Raw genomic sequence first — 27864 nt, 5'->3', positions numbered from 1 at the left:
TTTCTAACACACGACTTTTGGTTCATTCTACTCCTCTTGTTTACCTGTCATAATCTTAACAGAGTCCTTGAGTGGTATCAGCTAAACCTTTTTTGTTTACATTAATTCCATCTCTGTATCCATCTCACGTCTTTTCTTAAACAATTTTGTATAACAGGTCATTGTGACAATTTATGAACTTGCACTCACTTTTTATAGTTGAGCTTACACTTAGAGTAAATGTGTAGGCCCAGTTATCACAACAGGACTCAGATCCACCCAACTGGGACATGAGCACAGATTTGAGCTTGTGGTCCAGGATCATTTTTATATTTAACCCTATATATGGGCTACTGAAATTTGTTTAACTAAAAATTAATAAATCAAAAGTAGCATGTCTGGAGTTGGCCAAGGAAATAATGTTATCCTAGTATGCATTGCTCTTGTTGTAAATAGCATCCAAAACCCAATTTCTAAGCTGAATTTATTTTCATTTTAGAATCTAAAGAAAATCATAATCACTTCTGAAGCTTTCAAAAGTGTTGGAAGAGCCATTATCAAGCAAATATATAAGAACTGCAACTTACACCTCCTTATCTTTCCCAGTTATTAAATTTGAGTGAAACCAAGATGGAGCTGGTACAGAGTTATGTGGGTTTCTAGAACATGTTCATATCTGATACTCACAGTTGAAAGATTCAGTTAGAAATACAGTTGGATTACACGAGTTGCATTAATTGCCTCAATCTGCATCCAGATTGTTTCCACTTTATGAAAACACATTACTGTGTAACATCGACAGACCCCGGTCTTTGTGGGCGGGATCGAATCTGGGACCTCTGGAGCTAAATGCATGAGCTTCTACTGCATGAGCTAAAAGCCATATGCCCTTTAGCTAAGGTTTAGCTAAGTGGTCTCTGTGTCACTAGATGGACAGAGCACCACGATCCAGGAGGTGTGTGAGTTACAACTTTATCAGGGTCTGGCAGCAGTACGGCATGGCACTTAAGCATATGCTTAACCATGTGTGATTAAGCCCTTTTGACTTCAATGGGTGTTGGACCAGGCACTAAGTACACAATTCAGAGGAATCATTTTTAGAGAGTTTATTGTTCTCATATTCCCGTAGTTAAAAACATATCTGTTTCCACCTTTCTCAGTCAGTCTTTTATACTGTTATTCACTTCTGGAGTGCAGTCCAAATAATAAATATAACCTGCTTCAAGTCCTGTGTTACCTAACTTGCAGAACTGAGGTTGGTGATTATTATTACTATTGGTGGTTATTACTACTGTCTTCTTGTGCTGTGGGATCCAATGTTCCTCCCACACCAAAGGTGCCAGAACTGGGGGGGAGGGGAGGGATCCACTTTTTGGCACAGGCATCCCCGCTCCTGCACCTTCTCTTCCCCCCAAAGGCCCTGCCCACCCCACCCCACCCCCAGCCAGGCCAGCAGCGGGAGGCCAGACAGGGAGCCCAGACAGCGTGGGGCACTGCAGCATGGACCCTCCACTTGCGCGGGGTGGGGGAGAGGGGCCAGAGCAACTCCCAGCTCATATCCCTGCCCTGGGGCCCTGCGCCACAGCTCCCCACAGCTGCCTAGCTTCATGACTCTTACCATGGCTGGGCTGCAGCTCCAAGGCCCCGTCCCTTGGCAGGACCCAAGGCCAGGGAAACCACATGGGCAGCTGTGGGGAGCCACTAACCCTCCACCTGTCATGGGCAGGGGGCCTGTGGGGAGGGACACAGGCCAGGGCCTGCTTTCGGCCACCCCACCCCAGGCAGGTGGAGGGTCCACAGCTCCCGGCCTGCAGTGCTCTGGTTTTTGGCTTGGCTGGGGGCAAGGCCTCAGGCAGAAGGGGCCACAGAGGGGCCTGCCCCACCCACACACTTTTGGGAAGGCTTTGCCATCGCTATCCCACACCCAACCCCTGACCTAATTTTCCCTCAGACAAAGGGGAATTTCAGTGAATAGCTCCAGCTCTTCCTCACCCTACCAGCCTCCAGTGGAGTTTTCAGATGAGCAGCCCTTATTCTGTCAAGTAGGAGAATAAGACTTACTCCCTCACATCCCCAGAAGGCCAAACAAGAGGCAATGTAGTCCAAAGATAGTATTATTGACTCAGTTGAAGTGGAGAGATTTAAATGGAGAGGGGCTAATGGTTTGGAGGACTAGCCTAGGTCATTGACTCTAATCTCCATTTAGGCTTGTAAAAAAAACCACATAGGTCACCCCATGTGACTGGCAATTTCTATTATTAAGTCCCAGAAGTGCAACAGAAAACGGTCTTGGATTGAGAATCATTGGGAACAAATTCAGAAATAGCTTGTAAAATGCCTGCCCTCTCCCATGGTCTATTTCCCTTTGCATCACTAAGAACTAATTTAATTCACAAAAGATTTTTAAAGTATTATTTTCCCTGGCACATTGTTTACTGTGAAATGACATGGTGCTGGCTTAATCCATGAACAGCAAACAAAAACTGCCTGAAAATCCAACTACCTCGTAAAAGGCGAGTTTGCTAAATGTTCTATTTACAAGTAATTTCTGATGAAGAATAACTGCGGCCCACAGGTAAAATGCTGCCCTCGTGTTCAAATGCTATTGAACCATGAGCAAAATGACTCGAAAGCATCAAAATAACAGCAAGATGCTACATTCTCATGCTTCAATTTGTATTCTGCCTGGGGTCAGTGCAACAGTGACAGTCACCTCTTTGATCTTCACATTTCCTGTCCGTTTAGCAAACAGCATTATTAACTAGATGTTTTACCTTTTGAATGTTTGGTCTCATGTCAACGAAAGTGACAGAATAATTACTAGAGATGGACAAATCAGCAATGACCCAGTTTCAACTGCATCCCTTTTTGCACTTTATATTCCTGAAAGGCAGCGCTAACAGTTGTCACACAAGTTATGCCAAGCTTGTTGTGTTCATTTACATGTTCCAAAGCACACATTATTTCTGGCTTCAGTGCAGCTTTGTCAGCAGCCCCTGACCTTACTAAAAATATGCCAACAATGTGTTGATAAATAAAGCCAGTTTGTAAACTTCCACGAAAACAGTTCAAATAATAGAAGACATGAACAAATGTGCATCAAAGTTTGCTTGACAGCAGCTGTTTACCAGACAGACTGATTTAATTTTTTTGGGGGACTTAGGAAAAACCTGCGGCAGAAGTGAAAAACAGATATGTAGCCAGAACCAACAAGAAGAGTTAGCGCAGGGGTTGTTTTCCTTTCCATAGGGTGTGTGGCTAACACCTGTTTTTGGAATCTATAACAAAGAGAAAATTAGCTGTTGGCCTCAGGCATTATTTGCTTTCCACCCATTGCTAATAGGGAAAAAATTGAAAACCTAATCAGTTGGCAGGAATAAAGGCTTTGGTGTTGATTTTTTTCACCCTTTTCATTTCTGAAGAGCTAAGGGCTGAGATTTAAATCACAAACAAGATCACAAAGCTGCTGTGTCAATGTCATTGAAATTCTCCCAAGAGTTAATATCTTGAGGCTGAGATTAGACCTAGTTCAAAGATCACTTTGCCAAACAGTAAATTCAGAGAATACGGAGTACCATTTTCAGATAGGGTTACTGAACATAATGACTATTGCTTATGTCCGATTTGTCCTGTCAAAGAACAGCATCTGCCAGTGGTGTTCTGTGCCCTGACATGTACCTCATGTTTACTAAAATTTTTACACCATCTGACAGAAAAATTGTGTCTACCTGGCTGTCTCATCATAATCATGCAAAATTTAGTGCACAATATATTTTAGGGACATTTGGGACGTGCCTAGGTGTGTGATGTGTATTTTCATCAGAGGCTGGAAAAGCAATATAAAAAAGGGGAACTCGTATTTCAGCAGTATAAATGCCAATTAGCTGAATTTGACTTGAGGGATGGAGGTGGATGAATTTCTCCATGAATAAAATAGTCAATAAGAACAATCAAATGGTTTTACAGATAGTTAGAGTAACACTCAGTGCAGTGATACAAGGATTCAAACTGCTGCAAAATTCTAGACTTTTGCTACAGCATGAAGGTCCAATCCAGTTTCTTTTCAAGTCTTTAGTGGGAGCTGGATCAGATCCTAAATCTCTAGAGAAAAATCTGCCTATTGACTTTTCCATTCCCTTTGCAAACTCTCTGCAGCCTGCTACTAAAACTGAAGGTCTGCTGGTCCTAAAAGAGGTTGCTGAGTATTTTATAACTACCAACCACAATATTTTTAATTAGGGGGAAATTACCATATTGCCTTATTTCACTTAAGGTGTGGGTGGAATATAGGGTTTTGCCCCACATTTATACATAACATTTGAGACTCCACTGCCAAAGAGAACTCAATAGTGTTTATTGTTGCTTTACAGTCAATAATTGCTTTTTTTGCCATTGGGGTGAAGAACTAGTGAGTCACCTTCCTTTTGTCAGTAACGCCTAGTTTTCTTTTACTGTCGCTGAACAATGGTCGTGATAATAGTTCAAGAAGATACAAGAGGCGGCAGCTGTTTATGAACTCTCAGTAACTTATCACAGATTCCTCAATACATTTTAACTCTTCAAACTGTCATTTCCCAGGAATCCAAGCAGTTTTCCTATGCAGTTTCCTAGATAGCTTTGTGGTTTACGAATACTGTACGTACATATACATGAGCACTTCAAGATGAAACAGGAAGATTTGGAGAGAAGGGCAGTTGACAGGCAAGGATGGCAAATGTGGGTAACCCAATGTGCAGCAAAGCGTGGGATGGACTAAGGTCTAAAGACATACATATGAGAGAGATTGTGTTTGTGACCAATGTTACTTTAACCTTTTTTATTTTTAAAAGCATGCAGGTTTTCCTGCTTGCTTTTTACATTACAGAAATATCAGGCTGGGACATCCCTAGTTTTTGCAGCTAAATGCATGGTACTGTAATCTGTGCTCATTAAGAAGGGAAGAGAAGTGTTTAGTCAGATTGTTTAAAACTTTGCTAAAGGAGCAGTCACCTTGAATATTTTTGAAATTGACTAATTTTAGTAAAATTCTATTTTCCTTTCTCTCTACTGATATTTAGAAGTGTGCTTGAAATGAGCATGAGAGCACCACCACCAATCACAGTGTACAGTGGTGCCAACTCTCACGACGTTGGCTGTTTTTCTTGAAGCCTCAGCTCCTAAAATAATGTAATTACATGAAAATTCCAGCTTTCAGTTTTAAAACCAAAGTTTGTAGCTCTTGTGGCTGCAGAGAAAAGTTTGACTAAAAAATGTGACGAAAGTGCATCCTAAAGGTTCAAAAACAAAGTAAATAAATAGAACACAAAATTTATCATTTTAAGAAACTCATGATTTTTAAACTGAGTCCAGGATTATTTTTTTTTAGAGTCATGATTTTTGAACACATGGAGTGGACAGTACTAAACTCAATCCACCTCTTTTCCCTCTAGACCCAGATAGCTCTTCAGTTTCATCTGTATTGTTGCTGCTGTTATTGGTAAGCAGTCTTCTTCAGACTCTTGGGGAGGTTGTGTGTTATCAGCAAAACAGCAACACTGACTATACACAAAGTGAGACAATAGAGACAAATGTATTTTTTTTAATCTTTCAACTACCATATCTTTAAGGGTTACTTGTAAGCATAATTGATGCGACGTTTTAAGATGGAAATGTGGTTTTCAAGTTGCTTAACTCAAACTCCAGAAAAACAGTTGTGAGCACAGCATTGTCTGTGAAAGATTCCATTTCCCCAAATGAGGAAAGAGGGAAAGCGACAGCTCAGATTTCCTCCCCCTGTTTTCAGCCTATTTTGGTGTCACTCTAATTCTACCATACAGGGAGTCCAGCAGCAAAACAGAGAGAAATCCAGACTTGATTGATATGTCTTAATTAAAAAAAAAACAGGAAAGAATGTTTATTTTGTTCAAAAACAACTACAACAAAAATGTTGAAAGGCTATTGTCACCAACCATAACTGAGTATTAAAAAGCGCACAAGTAGAAACAATGCATATTCCTTTGCCTTTCACCTTCAAAACTTGCTCTGTTCCTTTGTGGAAAACCTCTTGTTCCATGTGGAATCCTAATTCAAACACATCACCAGCCAGCCATAGTAAATACACTTTGAGAGGGTACTGTGAGACCACATAAAAGTTCCAGATAAAACAATAAATTCTATTCTCAAGTAAACAAATTCTATTCCATGTCTTATACAATAGAGTCAGGTTCACAAGCCAATTTCAGATGAAATTATAAAATGTCTAAAAGTAAAACCTGTAGTAAGGGAACAAATATATATTCATTTACAATCTTATAGTGGTAAAAAAAATCCACTTATGGGTATTTGTGAATTACAAATCATTGTTAAACAAAATTTAGAAGACATCAGATTTGTAGTAGTTGAGGGACAAGGTATTTCTATTTTTGGTTTAGAAACATGTTTAGCACTAAATCTAAGGCCTTGTCAACACTACTCAGTTTTGTCGGCAAAAGGCAGCTTTTGCCGACAAAACAGTGATGAAGGACAACTACAATGCTACTTTTTGTGGCGAAACTCTCCTGTTTTGCTGACAAAATAAAACCACCCTGATGAGCGGCATAAAGCCTTTTGTGGCAAAGTTAAAGTGACAAAGTATCAGTGTAGACCCTGCTGTTCATTATGTTGCCATAATTGACCTCCCCCAGTATCCCATAATGCCTGTCGTGACCGCTCTGCTCACTGTTATGATCTCAGTTGCCCTGCAGGCATGAACCCTCCCTTTTTAAAGCTCCAGGAAGCTTTGACATTCCTCAGTGTGGAGAGCTCATATGCTGAGCATGCCATTCCTGGCAACAAAACAGCAAACAGGAAGTCTACACAGCACCTTCAAAAGATGAGTCAGAGAGCTTAAATTCATACCTTTGCTAGACACTAAAAATCATAGACTGAATAGAGACATTGGATTTATGGCTTATTACAATAATCCATAGCCCACTAACATTTCCCCATTCTAAGATGCCTTTTTTCTCCTCCCTTCCTTTTCCCCCTATGACTGGAAGGGTGTTAATGGAACATATCACCTTGAATGGTTCCTTGAAGTATGTATTAACTACTTATACTAAACAATCTGTTCCACATTGTATTTAGTTGAGACACTCTGAGTACATTGTCCAGACCTGAAGAAAAACTCTGTGTGAGCTTGAAAGCTTGTCTTTCTCACCAGCAGAAGTTGGTCCAATAAAAGATATTACCCCACTCATCTTGTCTCTCTTAAGTTAAAAGGGAACATTTTAAAATGCCTACGAGGGAAGAAATATCTGGACAAATGTCAGGAGCAAATCACTTTTCTTCTTTAGATGCTTCAGATGTATTTTGGCAAATATCATTGGATCAAGACAGTCTATTGCTATGGATGTTTAACACACCTTTTGGACATTATTATTTTAAAAGATTACCTTTTATATTATGTTCAACTCCAAAAGTTTTTCATAGAGCAGTACAAAATATTTTTTAATATATAGATGCCACACAAGTGTATGTAGATAATATACTAGTAACAATTTTAGAGAAGGATGATATAAGGTTAACTAAAGAATTATCTATTGCAAAAGAAGCAGGACTGAAATGTAACAAAAAAATTTAGCATGCAAGAGTTAACATTTCAAGGAGAAAAACTGACTAGTCAGGAATTACAGATTGATCCACAATGAATACAAGCCATTGATAATACTGCTGACCCAAAAGAGAAGGCGTCATTACAGAATTTTTTGGGAGTATATTTAATTTTGTAGGAAAATACATACTAAGCCTACCATAAAAAAACAAGTTTAAGGCCTGTATGTTATAAAAGTAGTCAGCACAAGAACTCAAGTAGCTTAAATAACTAATCAAAACAACTCCTCGCACAATTTACAACTATATCTAACACTTTTTATTGTCTGCAGTGACATCTTCTGGGTTCAGACCAACACAAACTCCGCAGGCACTGACCTTAGTCAGCAATCCATTCAAATTTCCTTTTGGTAAAACTAGCTGTTCTTCTCAATTACAAAAGATATGGATGGCAAGGAGTATGAAAAGACAAAGAGAAAGTTATAGCCATATATTAAGATCCAAGTGTAATCTCACCCAGAAGACACAATAAGGGGGTTTTAAAACAGGGAAGAAATTGTTTTAGGGGCTTTGAAATGCATTTGAAACTGGAATGAAGTCATTAATTATGCAGCCACAGTTCAGACTTTTGCTGCTTGGTTTTATGCGGTATCTGTGTTTTTCTTTAGGTTTCCTGCCAGTGCCTTGTGGTGCAGCACAATTGGCAGGATGTGTGTTCTCTTCCTACTCTGTGCTTGTGTTTAACTGCAGGGCCACGTGCCTATCATCTTCAAAGAGGCCAGCAAACAGGCAGAGTTGCAGGCAGTCTGCCACCTTGGAAGAAGTCAATTAGTATGGAGGCCATTTTTGAAATTAGTGTCCAGAGGAAATGGGCTGTGAAAGTCAGAAGGTAGCTGGCATCTTCACTCCCTTTCACCTAGGAAGGAAGAGAGAGGAAAATAGATATATTTACAACCCATCAGAGCCAGAGAAGGAAACTATTCTTTGTCTTCTGCTACTCACAGAGGCCAAGAAAGTGGGAGGCTCATGCTGAGAATTCCTCTTCTATGCCTCTCCACGGGGTGTGGCAGTTCTCTCTCATGTATGCTCATGGGCAGCATGTGAACTCCCCCCGCCCCGCCATTTGGAGGGTAACCCCTGCCCTGCCTCTTCCACCTGAGACCTCCAGGGCCAGAGGAGCCCCAAGCTCTCCACCGCCTGCCCGAGCTGCCCTGAGCCTGGCATGCTTGCCCGAGCTGCAGCCGGTCAAAGAAACCCTGAGCCCTGACCATCTGGCTGGAGCTCTGAGCCCTGCTGTGGCCTAGTCCTGAGGCCACAGCGGGGAGCGTTAGCAGAGGTTTGGGGAGGCTTATCCAGCCTCCAACCTCCATTATGCACCGCCCATGCCTAGCCCCTATATGGTGTTTGCTCTTTCTGGTGTAGGAACATGAACCTAGCTTGGGAATGTAACTGACAACACCTGATAGACATTGGCAGAAAGTCAGTTCCTAAGGGCATGGCTACACTTGCAGATGTAGAGTGCTGTGAGTTAAATCAGCCCTCAGAGAGCACAGCAGGGAAAGCGCTGCAGTGTGTCCACACTCTCAGCTGCAAGCACACTGGCATGGCCACATTTGCAGCTCTTGCAGTGGCTTTGGGAGTTGTGCATTATGGGCAGCTATCCCGCAGAGCACCTTTTCCCATTCTGGCACTGTGGCTTGTTGGAAGGGTGTGAGGGGTGCAGGGCATTCTAGGTCTTGTCCCAACGCCCCATGATGCATCGCTTCGCATCCCAGCAATCCCCCTGCTTCCGTCCATATTTGGCACCATCTTTCAATGTTTTTTGTACAGCACACTCTGTCTTCCCTTTCAGTCTGCGGGAATGGATCCCAAAGTGCTGAGGAATATCCTGATGGGTCTTGCTATCATGTCATGTTTGGCAGTCAAGTTACTTCTTAAGCTACAAACTAACAGCGAGGAGTCCAACGATGATATCGACTCGCATAACGCATATGACATGAGATTGCTTGTGGCGTTCACAGACCTGCTCGCCACCATGGAACACCACTTTTGGGCTTGGGAAACAAGCTCTGAACGGTGGGATCACATCATCCTGCAAGTTTGGGATGACAAGCAGTGGCTGCAGAACTTTCGGATGAGAAAAGCCACTTTCATGGGACTGTGTGAGGAGCTCGCCCCCATCCTGCGGCACAAGCACACAAGAGTGACTGCTGCATTGCTGGTGGAGAAGTGGGTGGAATCTGGAAGTGAACCGATTGGTCGCTAACCAGTTTGGAGCGGGAAAGTCAACTGTTGGAATCATGTTGATGCATGTTTGCAGGACCATTAATTGCATCCTGCTCAGAAGAATCGTGACTCTGGGTAATGTGCATGATATTGTGGCTGGCTTTGCACGAATGGGTTTCCTTAACTGTGGAGGGGCAATAGATGGGATGCATATTCCAATTCTGGCACCAGCCCACCTAGCCGCCGAATATGTAAATCGGAAGAGGTATTTTGAGAGTGCAATAGGAATTGGCGAATGTGATTGCAGAGCCATTGGCCATTATCTTTGAAAACTCATGGTGATCGGGGAAGGTCCCAGATGACTGGAAAAAGGCTAATGTAGTGCCCATCTTTAAAAAAGGAAAGGAGGAGGATCTGGGGAACTACAGGCCAGTCAGTCTCACCTCAGTACCTGGAAAAATCGTGGAGTAGGTCCTCAAGGAATCAATTCTGAAGCACTTAGAGGAGAGGAAAGTGGTCAGGAACAGTCAGCATGGATTCACCAAGGGCAAGTCATGCCTGACTAACCCAATTGCCCTCTATGAGGAGATAACTGGGTCTGTGGATGAGAGGAAAGCAATGGATGTGTTATTCCTTTACTTTAGCAAAGCTTTTGATATGATCCCCCACAGTATTCGTGCCGGCAAGTTAAAGAAGTATGGGCTGGATGAATGGACTATAAGGTAGACAGAAAGCTGGCTAGATCGTCAGGTTCAATGGGTAGTGATCAATGGCTCCATGTCTAGTTGGCAGCCAGTTTCATGCAGAGTGCCCCAAGGGTTGGTCCTGTGGCCGGTTTTGTTTAATGTCTTCATTAATGATCTGGAGGAAGGCGTGGACTGCACTCTCAGCAAGTTTGCAGATGACACCAAACTGGGAGGAGTGATAGATACATTGGAGGGTAGGGATAGGATACGAGGGACCAAGACAAATTAGAGGACTGGGCCAAAAGAAACCTGATGAGGTTCAACAAGAACAAGTGCAGAGTCCTTCACTTAGGACGGAAGAATTCCATGCACTTCTACGGACTAGGGACTGAATGGCTAGGCAGCAGTTCTGCAGAAAAGGACCTAGGGGTTACAGTGGACAAGAAGCTGGATATGAGTTGACAGTGTGCCCTTGTTGCCAAGAAGGCTAACAGCATTTTGGGATGTATAAGTAGGGGCATTGCCAGCAGATTGAGGGACGTGATCATTCCCCTCATCTGGAGTACTGTGCCCAGTTTTTGGCCTCACACTACAAGAAGGATGTGGAAAAATTGGAAAGAGTCCAGCAAAGAGCAACAAAAATTATTAGCAGCAAAGAGTCCTGTGGCACCTTATAGACTAACAGACGTTTTGGAGCATGAGCTTTCGTGGGTGAATACCCACTTCGTCAGATGCATGTAGTGGAAATTTCCAGGGGCAGGTGTGTGTGTGTGTATATATATATATATATGTATTCACCCACAAAAGCTCATGCTCCAAAACGTCTGACGTCTGTTAGTCTATAAGGTGCCACAGGACTCTTTGCTGCTTTTACAGATCCACACTAACACGGCTACCCCTCTGATAAAAATTATTAGGGGGCTGGAGCACATGACTTATGAGGAGAGGCTGAGGGAACTGGGATTGTTTAGTCTGCAGAAGAGAAGAATGAGGGGGGATTTGATAGCTGCTTTCAGCTACCTGAAAGGGGGTTCCACAGAGGATGGCTCTAGACTGTTCTCAGTGGTACTAGATGACGGAAGAAGGAGTAATGGTCTCAAGTTGCAGTGGGGGAGGTGTAGGTTGGATATTAGGAAAAACTTTTTCACTAGGAGGGCAGTGAAGCACTGGAATGGGTTACCTAAGGAGGTGATGGAATCTCCGTCCTTAGAGGTTTTAAAGGTCAGGCTTGACAATGTCCTGGCAGGCATGATTTAGTCCTGTTTGAGAAGGGGGTTGGACTAGATAACCTCCTGAGGTCACTTCCAACCCTGATATTCTAAGATTCTATGATTTTTCTATGGTTCTTCAGGCGCTTGTAGTTCACTGTGGACGTTTCATTGACGTTAACACAGGCTGGCCCAGAAAGGTGCATGATGCACGCATCTTTCGGAACACTGGCCTGTTCAGGAAGCTGCAAGCCAGAACTTTTTTCTGAGATCAAAAGATCATCAGTCAACATGCCCATTGTGATCCTTGGAGACCCCGCTTACCCTTTAATGCTGTGGCTCATGAAACCATACACAAGGAGACTTGAAAGCAGCAAGGAATCGTTCAACAACAGGCTAAGTTGGTGCAGAATGACTGTGGAGTGTGCTTTTGGCCGTTTAAAGAACCGCTGGCGCTGTCTGTATGGGAAGCTGGACTTAGCCTATGACAACATTGGTTATATTCGTGTGCTGTACCCTCCATAACATTTGTGAACAGAAGGGTGAAAGATTCACTCACGCTTGGAACTTGGAGGTTCAACACCTGCAGGCTGAATTTGAACAGCCATAGAGCAGGGCTATTAGAGGGGCCCAGCACAGGGCTGCGAGGATTAGGGATACCTTGAGGGAACAATTTGAGGCTGAAAGCCACCAGTAAGGTTTGGTGCCCTGCACAGGAGTGAAGTGCAGTGGTTCCAATGTTAGTAGGAAACTGTGCTTGCTACACAGACTTGCAGTGCCTTTTGCTTTCCTGGGCTAAGGTATCTTTTACTTAATGCGTTAATAAAGAATATTGTCAAAGCCAAAAAAGCCATTTATTTAAAATAAAATTTGTTTATTGAAAAGAAACGCAACTGCTTGGGAAACAGAAAGGGCAAGGGAGTGAGGTGGGGAACGGTAAAATCACAGATTTGCATATGTCCTGTTCTCTTACTCAGCCTTCCTATCTGGAGTGCTGTGCAATGAGTGCTGCACTTCAGGCTGACTAAAATGCATGGTGATGGGGGTTGAGTGCAGGGGGTAAGGGTCATAGTTTGCTGGGCTGGGTGGTGAAACTGCAGGTGTTGGAAGCAGCTGGTGGTGATAAGAACCCGGATGTTGGGGAAAGTGGGTTGGAGGTGACATGGAGGCACAAGGAAAAGAGTTTTGGGACAAGGGCTGTGGGGAGGGTGGGCGCAGTAGTGCTCCCCTGCATGGCTACAAGCTCCTGGATCAAGTCCGCTTGGCGCTCCATAATGCTTATCAGCGGCTCCATGCTTTGGTGTCGGCATGCCGCATTCTGCTGGCAGACCTTCCTTTCACTCTCCTGCCATTCCTGTGCTTTTTGATTTTCATTAGGGGACTGCTGCATAACTTCACGAAGCATGTCTTCTTTGCTTTTATGTGGCCTCTTCCTAATTCTTTGGAGTCTTTTGGCCGGTGATAACATGGATGGCTGAGATCTCAAGGTTGCATCTATAAATGCAAAATGCAACACTTAACAGAGGCAGCATTGTTGACAACAGACAGAGCAATGATTCACCCATACTTAAAGACAATCACAGTCCAACAATAGCAGGATTTGCCCATCTCAAAGCAAGCACACATAACCCACAGAAGCCCCAAAATGGTGAGTAAGTGCAGGATCGAAGGGGACTGATTGTTTCACGTCCGTCTGTCATCTGGGATTCTGTGCCTTGGGGAGAGCCAACAGCTGCAGGAGGCCCCTATCCTGAACATTGTCCCCGCACTTTCCACACGAGTTCGTCCTGGAAGATATCTCGCTGCTGAGGGTCACCTGGGAAGCAAGGGAGGGTCTTCTACTACAATGTGGCTTCCGCCCTGGCCCATCTGCAGCTTGCCTGTGTGCAGCAATGGTCCCCCCGCCCCTCATGGCACAGTGGCACGGACATGTTAGACTGACTGGGACAAGGAGTACAATAGTGCTCCCAAGGAACCTGCGCAAGCGCATTGCACAGCTTCTGGATGAGACCTTTGAAGAGATCACTGAGGCCAATTACTGCAATGTGAGAGAGCACATCAGTGCCCTCTTCCGCATTTAGGCATGCATGCAGCACTAACTCTCCTTGCCCCAAGAGCCTGCGCCAAATAACTTCCTTACCAAAATAAAAGCCGCTTACTGGGCACCTCCTCTGGTGTTTGTCCTTCCCCAAGCACCGGCCACTGCGACTGACTGCCTTCCCTCTGGCTTGAGAACAGCTCCTGGCTGCACACATCTGTGGATGCCAGGCTGTCCCCCTCCTCCTCAGCACCCTTGCTCATGCTTTCCTCCTCCTCCTGCCTTGTTGAACTGGGCTCTGAAGTGTTCATGGTGGTCCTTGGAGTGAAAATGGGGTCACCCCCCAGTACTGCATCCAGCTCTTTGTAGAAACAGCGGCTAGCGGGGGCAGCACCAGAGCGGCGGTTTGCCTCACGGGCTTTGCAATATACACTCAACAGCTCCTTCATTTTAACCCTGCACTGCAGTGCGTCCCAGTCATGGCCCCTTTCTATCATGTCCTTTGATATCTGCCCGAAGGTATCGTAATTCCTACAGCGGGAGTGCAGCTGGGACTGGACAGCTTCCTCCCCTCAAACACTGATGAGGTCCAGCACCTTGCCATTGCTCCATACTGGGGATCACCTGGCACATGGCAGCATGGTCACCTGGAAAGATGCGCTGAGAGCACTCCACGCCTTGCTGAGCAAACAGGAAGGGGATTTTCAAAATTCCCAGAGGATTACCAGGAGCGCTGCAGCCATGGAGTTAGTGCACTCTATGTGACTTGCCAGTGTGGACGCGTCGTGAGTTAGAGCACACAGGGCTGCTTTAATGCACTCTAACTTGCAAATGTAGCCATGCTCTTAGAGAATATGAACCTCAAAAGGGTTGATTGCTACTATGTTCCTGTGGTTTCAAAATTCACTCATCCACAGTACCTACTCATGTGTAATGTGGTAGAAGCTCTCTAGAAAATAGCTAATCTATAACATGTGGTTGTTTCTGTTAGTCACCATGAAAACATCAGGCCTGATTCCCCACAGCCTTCAGTCTTCATGTGCCACATGTGTGTAAAGACGGTGTAAAATGCTGTGAAATCAGAATTTCAGTCACTCACACCTGTGATAGAGTAAATTTACCTTTATGGTCACTTGAGAAGCAGCATGGTCTAATGGATAGAGCACTAGAATAGGACTCCAGAGACCTGATATGAAATCCTGACCCTACTGAAATCAATGGGAGTTTTGGTATTGACTTCAGTGAGGCCAGAATATCACCGCTGGGTTCTACTGCCAGCTCTGCCATGGACCTGTGACCTTGGGCAACTCACTTCTCCTTACTGAACTTGTTTCTCCTCCCATATTTTTTCAGTCCTTGCCTATTTAGACAGTAAGTTCTTTAATGCGAGGACCATCTCTACACTGTACAGTGCCTAACACAGTGTGGCCTCAATCAATATGTGCTACTGTAATACAAAATAAATAAATGTAAATGACTGCACAAGGGGCAAAGCATAGTGTAAATTCAGGCCCATAGAGTGGACAACTGTCTCATGACTGATTGATTCTTCCATGACACACTGGACCTGATTAACCATTGCCTTTCTCCAATGGTTCTCAGTGGTATTACTCCAGGATAAAATTAGAGTAATTCACTGGTGCCTCAGTCCCATTATACCAACCACTGCTAACTACAGTTAAGGTTGCTCCGTGGGCTTGTACTTTGTTTTATTTTTCATATGAACCTCCGGATTTCTTTGGTTCGCTATTATCTTGGACACTTTCCCAAGAGCACAGTATTATCCCCTGACCTTTTCTCAGAGGAAATCTTGTCTAGATAAATATGAGTAACTTATTCTGAAACAACTAACCTCAGGGAAAGGTAAAAAGGGTGGAATAAATGCAATGGATAGAGATATGATGCATGGATAGTGGTCTGCTAAATATAAACCATTCAAATAGTTGTTTAGTGATAGCTTCTGTTGAGAGGAGAATCCTGGAGAATGATGTAATCTCACTGCTGTCTGAGTGAGATGCCACTGATAGACCTATAAGAGAAAGAGTTTCTTTTTTATTATGATGTCTTAGAAATTAGATACCTGAGTCTGAAGGGAAGGAGCTATTCAGAATTTTCATCTGAGTAGTATAATCTTGTAGAGAATATGACAAGCTCAATGCAGCTATCAACAGTTATGGACTTGCATCCACCAAAGGTACCTTTAGCTTTTGTGTGTGGAAAGGAGTGGCAGAGGCATGCTTTCTAAATTAAATTTTTCAGAAACCTGCTTCTATCTGAATAACTAAAACTGAATCCCCTTCTCTCCTTTCCCTCCCCCAGCAATGCTATTTCTATAAGATTAACCCACTACAAGATTTTCTTAGATGTTCTGTCATCTCTTATTCATTACATTGACACAGATCTTGTGGCTGGGCATTATGCATTATGCAGGGCCATTGTGCCACTTCTTCAAATGATCCAGTCAAAGCTTTCCCGGGTTGTATGGTAAATGTTTTTGATGACCTGTGAGAAGTGAGCTCTCCTTGAATTCTTTAAAGTTCTTATTCTGTCAGAACTTCTCTGCTGTTGTGTCTAGCTAGTCACAACATCTCATGCTGGCAGAATGTGATGCATTGCATTTCAATGATGCTGTGAGTAATAATGTGATATGCTGACTCTAGACAGCTGGAGAGGTGTGACAAACACCACTCATGTGTGAGCTGAGGTTACAATTCCCACGTTTAAAAGGACCTGTTAATCTGATGACAGGAGGGGCTTCCAAAAAAGCAAGCAATAACAAATAAAAAGGAAGTTTCACGAATGCCTAGATTAATCCTCCAAATGGTCACTCATTGGCAGGTTGGTTACTGGAAAGATATGGAGCAGGAAGAAGCATCAGAAAAAGTCAAAACTGAAGGAAATGAGTCATCCATCATTTTGACAGGATTAGAAGGAAACACATTATATCACCTAACAGTGAGGGCATACAATGCTGCAGGATATGGACCACTGAGTAGCACAGTCCGTGCAGCCACCAAGAAATCTCGTAAGTGACCTGGATTCTTTTCTGTGTGTGGAAAAAAGTCTTACCTCCTCTGGAGTTCTCTTTAGCTGGAGTATACAATAAGCAGAGCTGGTATATAGTTTTGATTCATGGCTATGCTTCTATGCTTAGATCTGAATTTTAAAGTGACATGACAAAGTCTGCATTCATAACAGACAAATGTTACCTTCCTGGAAAAAAGGCTAAGCATTTTTGACACAGAAGAGAGATAAAAGGATTCAGGTTCATAAGCTCTATACTGTAGCTATTAAAATGACACTCCTGGAGCAAAAACCACCTTGTTGGACTCCAGCTAGAGAAGGAAGCCTGTGCATGCAGCCAACCATAATTGTAATAAAAGATTAAAATGCTCATCAAGGTTTAAAAAAGCAGAAGTATGTTTAAGTACATGGTGTTGTTTTCTTCTTCTTTTTGCTCAGCTCCCAGCCAGGCACCAACCAATATTATGTGGATGCAAGATGGCTCTCATGTGTCTCTGGGATGGGAACCAGTTAGACCTCTAGCAAATGAATCTGATGTAATGGGATACAAGGTCAGTCTTGGCTCTCTCTCACTCATCTTCCAAATTACCCTTTTCTTCCTTGCTTGCTTTCTATATTGTACAGATCTTCTGCAATCTTGTTCCACCCATATATATATATAAAGCACTGAAACGAACTAAATGTCCCAGTACTTCTCTATGTTGTATTTTCCAAATGGTGATTGTCAACTGTGGATTATAAACTGAGTATGCACTTCTGAGGTGATTACTCCATCACATCTGGTCCAGAAGTGACTATTAATAAGACCAGCCTGCAGTGAAATACATGATAACACTTAAATTTAATTGTGTTTGCAGTAGGATTTAGAGAAATGCAGAAGGATAAAGCATTTAAATACCATTAAAATTAATGTTTTTAATAGAGCAGAAATACAATTATTGAGATTTGTTATGATTATGTTGGTGATATTCAGCAATCTGTGACTGTAACATCTGGCATTTTAAGTTTTTGAAGTTTTAAAGAGTGAAAGCTGAAAAGAGCCATAAGTAACACATAATGTAAAATGGGAAAATCATAAGAATCCAGTACATTCTTTTAAAGCAAAACAAAAATTTATATATGTGTGTGTGTGTATTCTTTATAATTATATTTTGAAACATACATGCATATATACATAATTATACCTATAGAATACAGTGCCTGGTACACTCTGTATCACTGCAAATATCATATCAGGAAAGTGTAAATTGGTTTGGATAAAATAGAAACTACCTTAACCTTTTTCAAAATGTTTGAGGTTCAGAAAAAGTTCAGGTAACTTCTTTACATTTTCTCAAACCTTGTCAGTTTTGTATGGGAATAGATGTCTACATACTGAAATACTGCAAGGACAGCTACATATGCATTTGTATTTCTCACTGAACCAAGACAAAGGTGCACTGAATTATTCAAGAAGGGGGCCAAATCCTCAGTTCAGCTAGTTGGCTGGTTTACACCTGATGAGGCTCTACTTCAGAGTATCTTCATTCAGTTTGAAGCTGGATTCCCAGAAAATCTGCATATCCATGTGAATTTTTTTATATGTATCTGAATCAAACTTTACCCTAAAAATATTTTTGAAGTTCGCTTTCACTTCAGTTAGAGTCTGTGTGGTTACTCCAAACTGGAGGACAAATACTGAATCTTCGTTATTGGCCTGATCCAATAGCCAGCCATTAAGTGAATGGAGTCTTTCCATTGATTTCAATGGACTTTGAATTGGGCTTGGTCTTTGGCAGTATTTTGAAAAAAACTTCAGGAAAAAGAAAGACCAAGTTCTCTCTTTAAAGATGAAACGTCAAATCCTCCAGTTCTTCCTTAAGTCCTTTCTCAGGCAAAGTACTTTTTGCCTTCAATGGCAATTTTGCCTGAGTAGAGTCCAGTATTTAACCTAAAATTGTTGTAGTAATTCTGAAGCTCCTGTATCATCCATAGGTCTTGTTTAGGCAAGAAGGCCACAGCAATAGTCAAGTAATTGAAACACAGAAAACCTCTGCCGTGGTACTTCTTCCTGATGTTGGTGTCTATATCATAGAGGTTTGTGCAGTCAGTGAAGGAGGGGATGGGACAGCCAGCTCCCAAATCAGAGTACCATCTTTTTCAGGTAAGTTCACGGTTATATTTTGAATACAGGCCTGTCATGTTCTTAAAATGACACCATACTACACTTAATTAATACATACTAACATCAATGGATAATATAGTTATTAGATAAAGTCATTGGTTGAATGAGTCAGTTTCAGAGCTACTGCATAATTGAACATAAAACTAAAAAGACCAGACTGGATTATGGGTATGTACTTGTTAAGTAAGTGCAGAGCCAGCCTTAGGGGTGGGCAGGCTGGGCTGCCACCCAGGGGATGGTGCTCAAGGGGGCACCATACTGGTACTGCCCACGCACCTGACCTGCCAACAGCCAGTGGGGCTTAGAGGCAGCCAGGCGGGTGCGGCAGCATCTGGAGAGGAGGGACAGACCAAGCTGCAGGAATGGGAGCTGGACCAGCCTGGTAATCCTCTGAACTGAGGGTGCCTCTCCTCCCTCACTGCCCTGCTCCACTGCCATCTGCAGCCTCCCTCTACCTCCCTCCCCCCGCCCATGGAGCCATCCCTAGCTAAGCTTAGGACCTTGAGCCTGCCTCCTGTCTGCTGTGCAGAGGGGGTGGGGGGGCGCTGATGTCGAGGTGTCCCTCTCTCCCCACCTGTGTATCTCGTGTCCGCTGAGCTGCGGTGGGAGTCAGGGGGAGCGTGTCTGTGCTGGCACCTGTGAGCTGGCACTGAATGCTCTTCTTAGAGAGACAGCACACTGTCACACTCACTCAGGCACACACACACTCCCTCCAACACATGCTCTCTTACACACACACTGTCTCCCTAACACACACACATTCCCCAACATGCTCTCTCTCTCTCACACACACACACATTCCCCAACACACACACACTCTCCAACACACACACACACACACACACACATTCTCCCAACACATACACACACACTTCACCAACACGTGCACACTCTCTCTCTCTCTCTCTCTCTCTCACACACACACACCCCTCCCAAAACTCAGAGCTGGGAACCCAGCCAACACCAGCTGCCCAATCAGTGCTTAATTTGTGCTGAGGCTGAGCCCCTGCACCTCTTTCAATACACATTAAGCACTGGGGAGAGGCAACAGGCCCTTTAGGTGATTGGGGGGAGCCCGCAGGGGTCAGGGGCTATGGGGGACTGGAGCACCTGTGGGGGCCAAAGGCACCAAAATACAAGTTCTCCCAGGGCACGGCCTGACTAAGTGTATTCACAAGGGGGCATAGTCTACAAATATATTTTCCCTATTGAAGCCTTCACATGAAGATAAATCTGTCACATAGTATGTATGAGATTGTGTATTAGAACCAAGTACCAAACACTGCAAAGAGCTATAGAGATTAATAAGACTGGGATTTTTCAGCTCGGAAAAGAGACGATGAAGGGGGAATATGATGGAAGTCTATAAAATCATGAATGGTGTGGAGAAAGAAAATAAGAAAGTGGTATTTACTCGTCATAACACAAAAACTAGCTGTCACCAAATGAAATTAATAGGCAGCAGGCTTAAAAGAAACAAAAGGAAGAAATTCTTCCCACAATACACAGTCAACCTGTGGAACTCTTTGCCAGAGGATATTGTGAAGGCCAAGACTGTAGCAGGATTCAAAAAAGAACTAGATAAGTTCATGGAGGACAGGTCCAGAAATGGATATTAACCAGGATGGGCAAGGATGGTGTCCTTTGTCTGTTTGCCAGATTCTGGGAATGAGTGACAGGGGATGGATCACTTGATGATTACCCGTTCTGTTCATTCCCTCTGGGACACCTGGCATTGGCTACTGTCAGCAGACAGAATACTGGGCTGGATGGACCTTTGGTATGACCCAGTATGGCATTTCTTATGTTCTTGTCATCTCACTTCACTGAAAAGTTCAAGCACGGTCAGCAAGGCTTCACATACAACCTGGATCTGCCCCATATGCATTAACCATTCCACCTGCACCCACCCACCTGCATTCGTGGAGTTCAGTACTTTGACTCATCAAAATGTTCTTCACACCCTAATGGAATCACGACCCAAGACTTATGAATCTGACCCAGGCCCTTCCTGGCTTGTGAAAAAGTTGTGAGCAACTGGTTCCACTCCTGACTGAAATAACCAATACCTCTTTCAAATACCCAATAATCTGACCAACACCAAAGAAACCCACCCTGGATGCTTAAGTTCTACCCAGCTTTTACCCAGGGCCAAACCTCCTGTCCCTAACCAAGCTCATAGATAAGCTAGCCAAAGGCCAGCTTCAGGTTCATCTAGTTGAAACTAGTATCCTGGACCTGGTACAATCTGGATTCAGGCCAGGACATGGGATGAAAACAGCTTTAGTGTCATTGATGAATATCTGTCAGTGGACAGTATCAGAGGGGTAGCCGTGTTAGTCTGGATCTGTAAAAGCAGCAAAGAGTCCTGTGGCACCTTATAGACTAACAGATGTTTTGGAGCATGAGCTTTCATGGGTGAATACCCACTTCATCGGATGCATGTAGTGGAAATTTCCAGGGGCAGGTATATATGCCACAGCACAACTGGCTGCTGAGCTCTGTTCCTTTATCCTCACACACAACTATTTCAAATTTGATGACAATATATATCTCCAGATCAGTGGCACCGCTATGGGCACCCGCATGGCCCCACAATGTGCCAATATTTTTATGGCCAACCTGGAACAATGCTTCCTCAGCTCTCGTCCACTCACGCCCTTTCTCTACCTACACTACATTGATGACATCTTCATCTGGACTCATGGGAAGGAGACTCTGGAAAAATTCGACCATGATTTCAACAGCTTCCACCCCACCATCAACCTCAGCCTGGACCAACTTACATTGGAGGTCCACTTCCTAGACACCACGGTGCAAATAAGTGATGGTCACATTAACACCACCCTATACCAAAAACCTACTGACCGCTATGCCTATCTTCATGCCTCCAGCTTCCATCCTGGGCACATCACACGATCCATTGTCTACAGCCAAGCACTGAGGTACAACTGCATCTGCTCTAACCCCTCACACAGAGACCAACACCTACAAAATCTCCACCAAGCATTCTCAAGACTACAATACCCACACGAGGAAATAAGGAAACAGATCAACAGAGCCAGACATGTACCCAGAAGCCTCCTACTGCAAGACAAACCCAAGAAAGAAAACAACAGGACTCCACTGGCCATCACATACAGTGCTAAAACCCCTCCAATGCATCATCAGGGATCTACAACCCATCCTGGACAATGATCCCACACTTTCACAGGCCTTGGGTGGCAGGCCAGTCCTCGCCCACAGACAACCTGCCAACCTGAAACATATTCTCACCAGTAACTGCACATCGCACCATAGTAACTCTAGCTCAGGAACCAATCCATGCAACAAACCTCGATGCCAACTCTGCCCACATATCTACACCAGCGACACCATCACAGGACCTAACCAGATCAGCCACACCATCACTGGTTCATTCACCTGCACGTTCACCAATGTAATATACGCCATCATATGCCAGCAATGCCCTTCTGCTATGTACATCGGCCAAATTGGACAGTATCTACGGAAAAGGATAAATGGACACAAATCAGATATTAGGAATGGCAATATACAAAAACCTGTAGGAGAACACTTCAATCTCCCTGGCCACACAGTAGCAGACCTTAAGGCAGCCATCCTGCAGCAAAAAAAACTTCAGGACCAGACTTCAAAGAGAAACTGCTGAGCTTCAGTTCATCTGCAAATTTGACACCATCAGCTCAGGATTAAACAAAGACTGTGAATGGCTTGCCATCTACAAAACCAGTTGCTCCTCCCTTGGTTTTCACACCTCAACTGCTAGAACAAGGCCTCATCATCCCTGATTGAACTAACCTCGTTATCTCTAGCTTGCTTGCATATATATATCTGCCCCTGGAAATTTCCACTACATGCATCCGACGAAGTTGGTATTCACCCACCAAAGCTCATGCTCCAAAACATCTGTTAGTCTATAAGGTGCCACAGAACTCTTTGCTGCTTTTGTCAGTGGACAGAGAGCAGACATCCATTCTTATCCTCCTGGACCTCTCTGCGATGTTTGACACCGTCAGGCATGTGATAATGCTGTCTCGCCTGACAGAGGTGGTAGGGGTCCAAAGTAATATGCTAAAATGGTTGGAATCATTACTGGAGGGAAGCCCCCCAACTAGTAGTGGTGGAAAACTGCAGCTTCACAAATAGACCTCTGAGTTGTGGAATTCCAAAAGGATCAGTTCTCTCTCTGGTCCTATTTGGCATCTAAATATAGCCACTAGATTAATTGGTCAGACAACTCCATATGTCAGCTGTATGCAAATGAGACACAGCTCTTCCTGTTCCACACCACATACCACTACCATCAAGAGGGCCCAGTATTTGGATTAGATTCGTTTATGGATGAAGAACTGCTGATTGAAGTTGAACCCAACCATTGCAAGGGTTATGATAGTGGATAGAGGAAAGCATTTTGGAGAGTTTGCAGCAACAGTGCTGACTCCTTTGGTTGATAGTACCACTTACAACTGGTCAATTCAGTCTGCAATTTAAGGAGTTCTATGAGTGCTTGCTCATATCAATTCCAGTTAGGTGTGTGCATGCGCCGTGTGCATGGATGTTGGAACTTTTTCCGTAGCAGCTATCTGTCGGTCCAGCTGTGGAGCCACGTGGAGTGGCACCGATATGGTGCTCTATATATGACCCTGCCGACCCAACCCTCCTTCAGTTCCTTCTTACCGCCAGTGACGGTTGTTGGAACAGTGGTCTCTCGTTCTCAAGCGCTCCACTACTCAAACCAGACAATCTCTACTCAAAAGAATAAATGGACACAAATCTGACAACAGGAATCATAACATTCAAAAACCAGTGGGAGAACACTTCAACCTCTCTAACCACTCAGTGACAAACTTGAAGGTGGCAATTTTACAACAAAAAAACTTCAAAAACAGACTCCAAAGAGAGACTGCTGAACTTGAATTAATATGCAAATTAGATACATTTAACTTAGGTTTGAATAGAGACTGGGAATGGTTGGGCCATTACACTAATTGAATCTATTTCCCCATGTTAAGTATCCTCTCACCTTCTATGGGTCATCTCGATTATCACTCAAAAGTTTTTTTCTCCTGCTGATGATAGCTCATCTCAGTCGATTGGCCTCTTACAGTTGGTATGGCTACTTCCACCTTTCATGTTCTCTGTATGTATAAATATCTTCTTGCTGTATGTTCCAGTCTATGCGTCCAGTGAAGTGGGCTGTAGCCCACGAAAGCTTATCCTCAAGTAAATTTGTTAGTCTCTAAGCTGCCACAAGTACTTCTGTTCTTTTTGCGGATACAGACTAACACGGCTGCTACTCTGAAACCTTTACTTATCTCTGTGTATAGTTACCCTATTGCTAGTTAAGTGTTAGTTTCTGTTATCTTTAGTGTTAAGTATAGTTGTTATCACCTGAAGGGGTTTTCCCTTTCAACAAGTGCCATACAGGGCTCCAGAGCATGCCATCCCAGGACTTCAAACTTTGCGGTTCCTGCAGCAAGCCTATGCCCATTGGCGACCCCCACAACTCCTGTCTTCGGTGTCTGGGAGAGGCCCGTCAAGCGGATAAGTACAGGATTTGCAAAACATTTAAACCTCACACTAAAAAAGGAGAGAAACATTTGACTCAAACAACTCCTCATAAAGTCTGCCCTCTGTCCACCTCAAAACTCTGCCTCAAGCACTTCGGTGCGGAGTGCCCCTGCAGTGGTGCCGGATACAGTGCCGAAAAAGGACTTGGCATGCACTTCTAGGGCCCGGCAATCTCCGGGGGCCCAAAAGCGCTCTCCTCAGCACCGATCTCACTCCCCAGCCACCCATAAGAAGCGGGCCATGGGGAAGCCTCCACAAAGGCCCGAAATGACAGTCACACTCCCGACAGGGCATGGTGTGGATCAGGGACATACGGCCGATACACTTTCAGAGCCGGCTCCAGGGTTTTGCCGCCCCGAGTGGAAAAAAAAAGAAAAGCCACAGTCACGATCGGCAGCAGCTCCACCGCACCGTTTTCTTCTTCAGCGGCAATTTGGCGGCAGGTCCTTCCCTCTGAGACGGACCAAGGGACCCACCGCCAAATTGCCGCCAAAGAGTCCGACATGCCACCCCTTCCCCTTGGCTGCCCCAAGCACCTGCTTGCTGAGCTGGTGCCTGGAGTTGGCCCTGTACACTTTACAGTAGGCCTCATCCCACACAGGTCCCCACCCCCAAGGGGAGCCCCACACCATCAGACTCCCTGCAGTTGCAGGTGGAGGAGGTCATTCTGTCCTCGACGTCGAACACCTTTGAGGCCACCAGAGACCTCACTGAAATGACGGCGCCTAAGTCCCCAGTCTCAAGGCCTGCACCATCTCAACTTCCGGTACCGCCAAGAGGCATCTGCCCCCAGACCAACACCCCTACGCTGCTCTGAGTCCCGGCACCGCATCTATGCTACGTGCTGGTCTGACTCATGGCGACGGTCCAACTCGCGGCACTGGTCCCGCGGCCCCAATCCCTGGAGCTGCTTCTGCTCGAGGTGGTCATCAATTGGCAGGTAGTGGTCCCGTTCGAGGTCCAGGTCAAAGCCTGAGACCTCACAGCACCACTCAAACTGGCACTGCTCCATGCAACAGCACCACTCTCCATTGCAGCACCACACCTCTCCACGTCACCCCCGCTCTCCACTACGGCACCATGCTCTGACAGAGCACCGTTCTCCATCATGGCACCATCTCCATCATGACACTGCTCACCAACTCAGCACCGTTTCCCAACATGGCACCATTCACGGTCACACTCCTGTGGCCGATCTTCACTGAGGCGAAGTCCGACCTCTCAGCACTGGCTGACCTCCTGGTACCGATCCCTGTAATGGCACCGCCAGTCACTATCTGGATCCCATCACTTCTTGCGGCACCCATCCCACTCTTTGGGGGATGCAGCAATCCCCCTGACACAGCCCACCGCCCCTCTTTGGCCATCCCGCTCCCAGTCACCCTCCTGCAGGTCGGGTGGGGCATCAGAGATTCCCCGATCAGTCCTGGGCAGTATCGGACGGGACACCTCAGAGCCACACTGGCAGCCCCAGTGGCAGTTCTGGACCCCCTGAGCATACCACTAAGCCCAGGGTGCCCCTCCAGGCACCCCTCCACCTTCATGCTCTGGGTCACATATTCCTGAGGCAACCATTAGTCATCATCCTCTGGAGCCCACCCAACCGTGGGACCCAGCCCCACCCCCGGTGGAGGCTATACCCAGTACCTGGGAGCAACAGGACCCATTTGACCAAGGAGCAGCTTCGGACCCGATCCTACCAGTTGCCTCCTCCTCGTCTTCACCCAATGAGGCGGTGGTGGGTACACCTACGACCAGGCCTCCACCCTTGAACAACCGGGCATTATAGGACCTCCTGCGGCAAGTGGTCTTAAATATGAATCTCCAAGTGGAGGAGGTGTTAGAAAGGGACAACCCAGTGGCGAACATTCTTATACCAGAAGGGCCCTCTAGGGTGGCACTGCCCGTTATAAAGACTATCCAGTCAAATTCCAAAACAGTCTGGCAAACTCTGGCCTCCATTCCTCCTACAGCCAAAGGAGCCGAAAGAAAGTACTTTGTCCCCACTAAGGGGTACGAATACCTGTTTACCCATCCTCCCCCAATATCCCTGGTGGTGGATGTGGTAAATGAAAAGGAAAGGCAGGGTCAGCAAGGGCCTGTCCCTAAATCAAGAGACGCCAAACATCTGGATCTCTTGGATGGAAAGTTTATTCTACTGGCAGCCTCTCCTCACGGATCACTAATCAGCTCACGATCCTTAGCAGGTACAGTTATAACTCTTGGTCTGCTATCCAAAAGTTTAAAAAGCTCCTTCCATCTGATTCTTGGCAGGAGCTGGGAGCCATTGCTGAGGAGGGCAGAGTAGCAGCCTGGGCTGCCCTTCAAGGCTCCCTGGATGCCGTGGACATAGCAGCACATACACTGGCAACTTGTGTTGCAGTGTAACGCCTGGCTTCAGTCCTCAGGTCTCCCGCTGGAAGTTCAGCAGACTATCCAAGACCTCCCATTCAGGGGCTTTATGCTGAACAGACCAACTCTAGGTTGCATAGCCTAAAAGATTCAAGGAACACAATCAAGTCTCTCAGCATGCACACCCCGGCTACTCAAAGAAAACCATTTAAGCCCTAGTCCACCCAGCAACGGTCTTTTCCCACTAGACCAAGGCAGGACTTCTCCCACAGGAAGAGCAGATATTCCAGGCGCAGACCATCGCACCCTCCCTCCGGGCAGGGCCAGAGTCAATCTAAAGCCCCTCCAGGCCCTAAGCACCCATTTTGAAGACGCACTCGAGGACAGATTACCAGTCCACACCCTGGCCAGTTACTGTCCCTTTCTGAACCGTCTATCCCACTTCTACCATGCATGGTTCCTTATTACATTGGACCGGTGGGTCCTCTGTATGGTAGAGGCAAGCTAATCTTAACACTTCCGCTCCTCACAGCCCTCCCACTTCCCTTGCCTGTCCCTCTTCAGGAACCCCTCTCATGAGCAACTCCTTATTCAGGAGGTCCAGTCCCTCCTAACTCCATGAGCAGTGGAAGAGGTACCTTGGGAGCTCAGAAGCAAGGGTTTCTACTCATGCTACTTCCTCATTCCCAAGGCAAAGGGAGGTCTGTGGCCCATCCTAGACCTAAGGGAACTCAACATGCACATCATCAACTCAAAATTCCGCATGGTCTCCTTGAGCACGATCATTCCCTCCCTGGATCCGGGAGACTGGTATGCCACCCTCGATATGAAGCACGCTTATTTTCACATTTCAATCAACCCATCCCACAGATGTTTTCTCCGTTTCATAGTAAACAAGACTCACTATCAATTCACGGCTCTTCTGTTTGGCCTGTGCATGGCCCCCTGCATTTTCACCAAATGCATGGCAGTTGTGGCGGCCTTTCTTTGCCACCACCATGTGCACATCTACCTGTACCTAGACAA

At 45.1% G+C, this 27864-nt stretch overlaps 1 protein-coding gene across 5 annotated transcripts in view; it reads left to right on the top strand.

Annotated features, from left to right (window-relative positions):
- CNTN5 (contactin 5) overlaps positions 1-27864 on the top strand; it is a 1071723-nt gene that overhangs the window by 1037141 nt on the left and 6718 nt on the right. For all 5 annotated transcript variants that reach the window (XM_050940444.1, XM_050940408.1, XM_050940418.1 and 2 more), the window contains 3 exons: positions 16545-16731; positions 17169-17281; positions 18705-18873. In XM_050940444.1, coding sequence (XP_050796401.1) covers positions 16545-16731; positions 17169-17281; positions 18705-18873 — 469 coding nt within the window. The remainder of the gene's footprint in view (positions 1-16544; positions 16732-17168; positions 17282-18704; positions 18874-27864) is intronic.

The sequence above is a fragment of the Gopherus flavomarginatus genome, chromosome 1 (genome assembly GCF_025201925.1).
Source record: "Gopherus flavomarginatus isolate rGopFla2 chromosome 1, rGopFla2.mat.asm, whole genome shotgun sequence".
Taxonomy (NCBI): domain Eukaryota; kingdom Metazoa; phylum Chordata; order Testudines; family Testudinidae; genus Gopherus; species Gopherus flavomarginatus.
The sequence above is the reverse complement of the archived record's forward strand: the minus strand, read 5'-3'. Positions and strand labels throughout refer to the sequence as shown.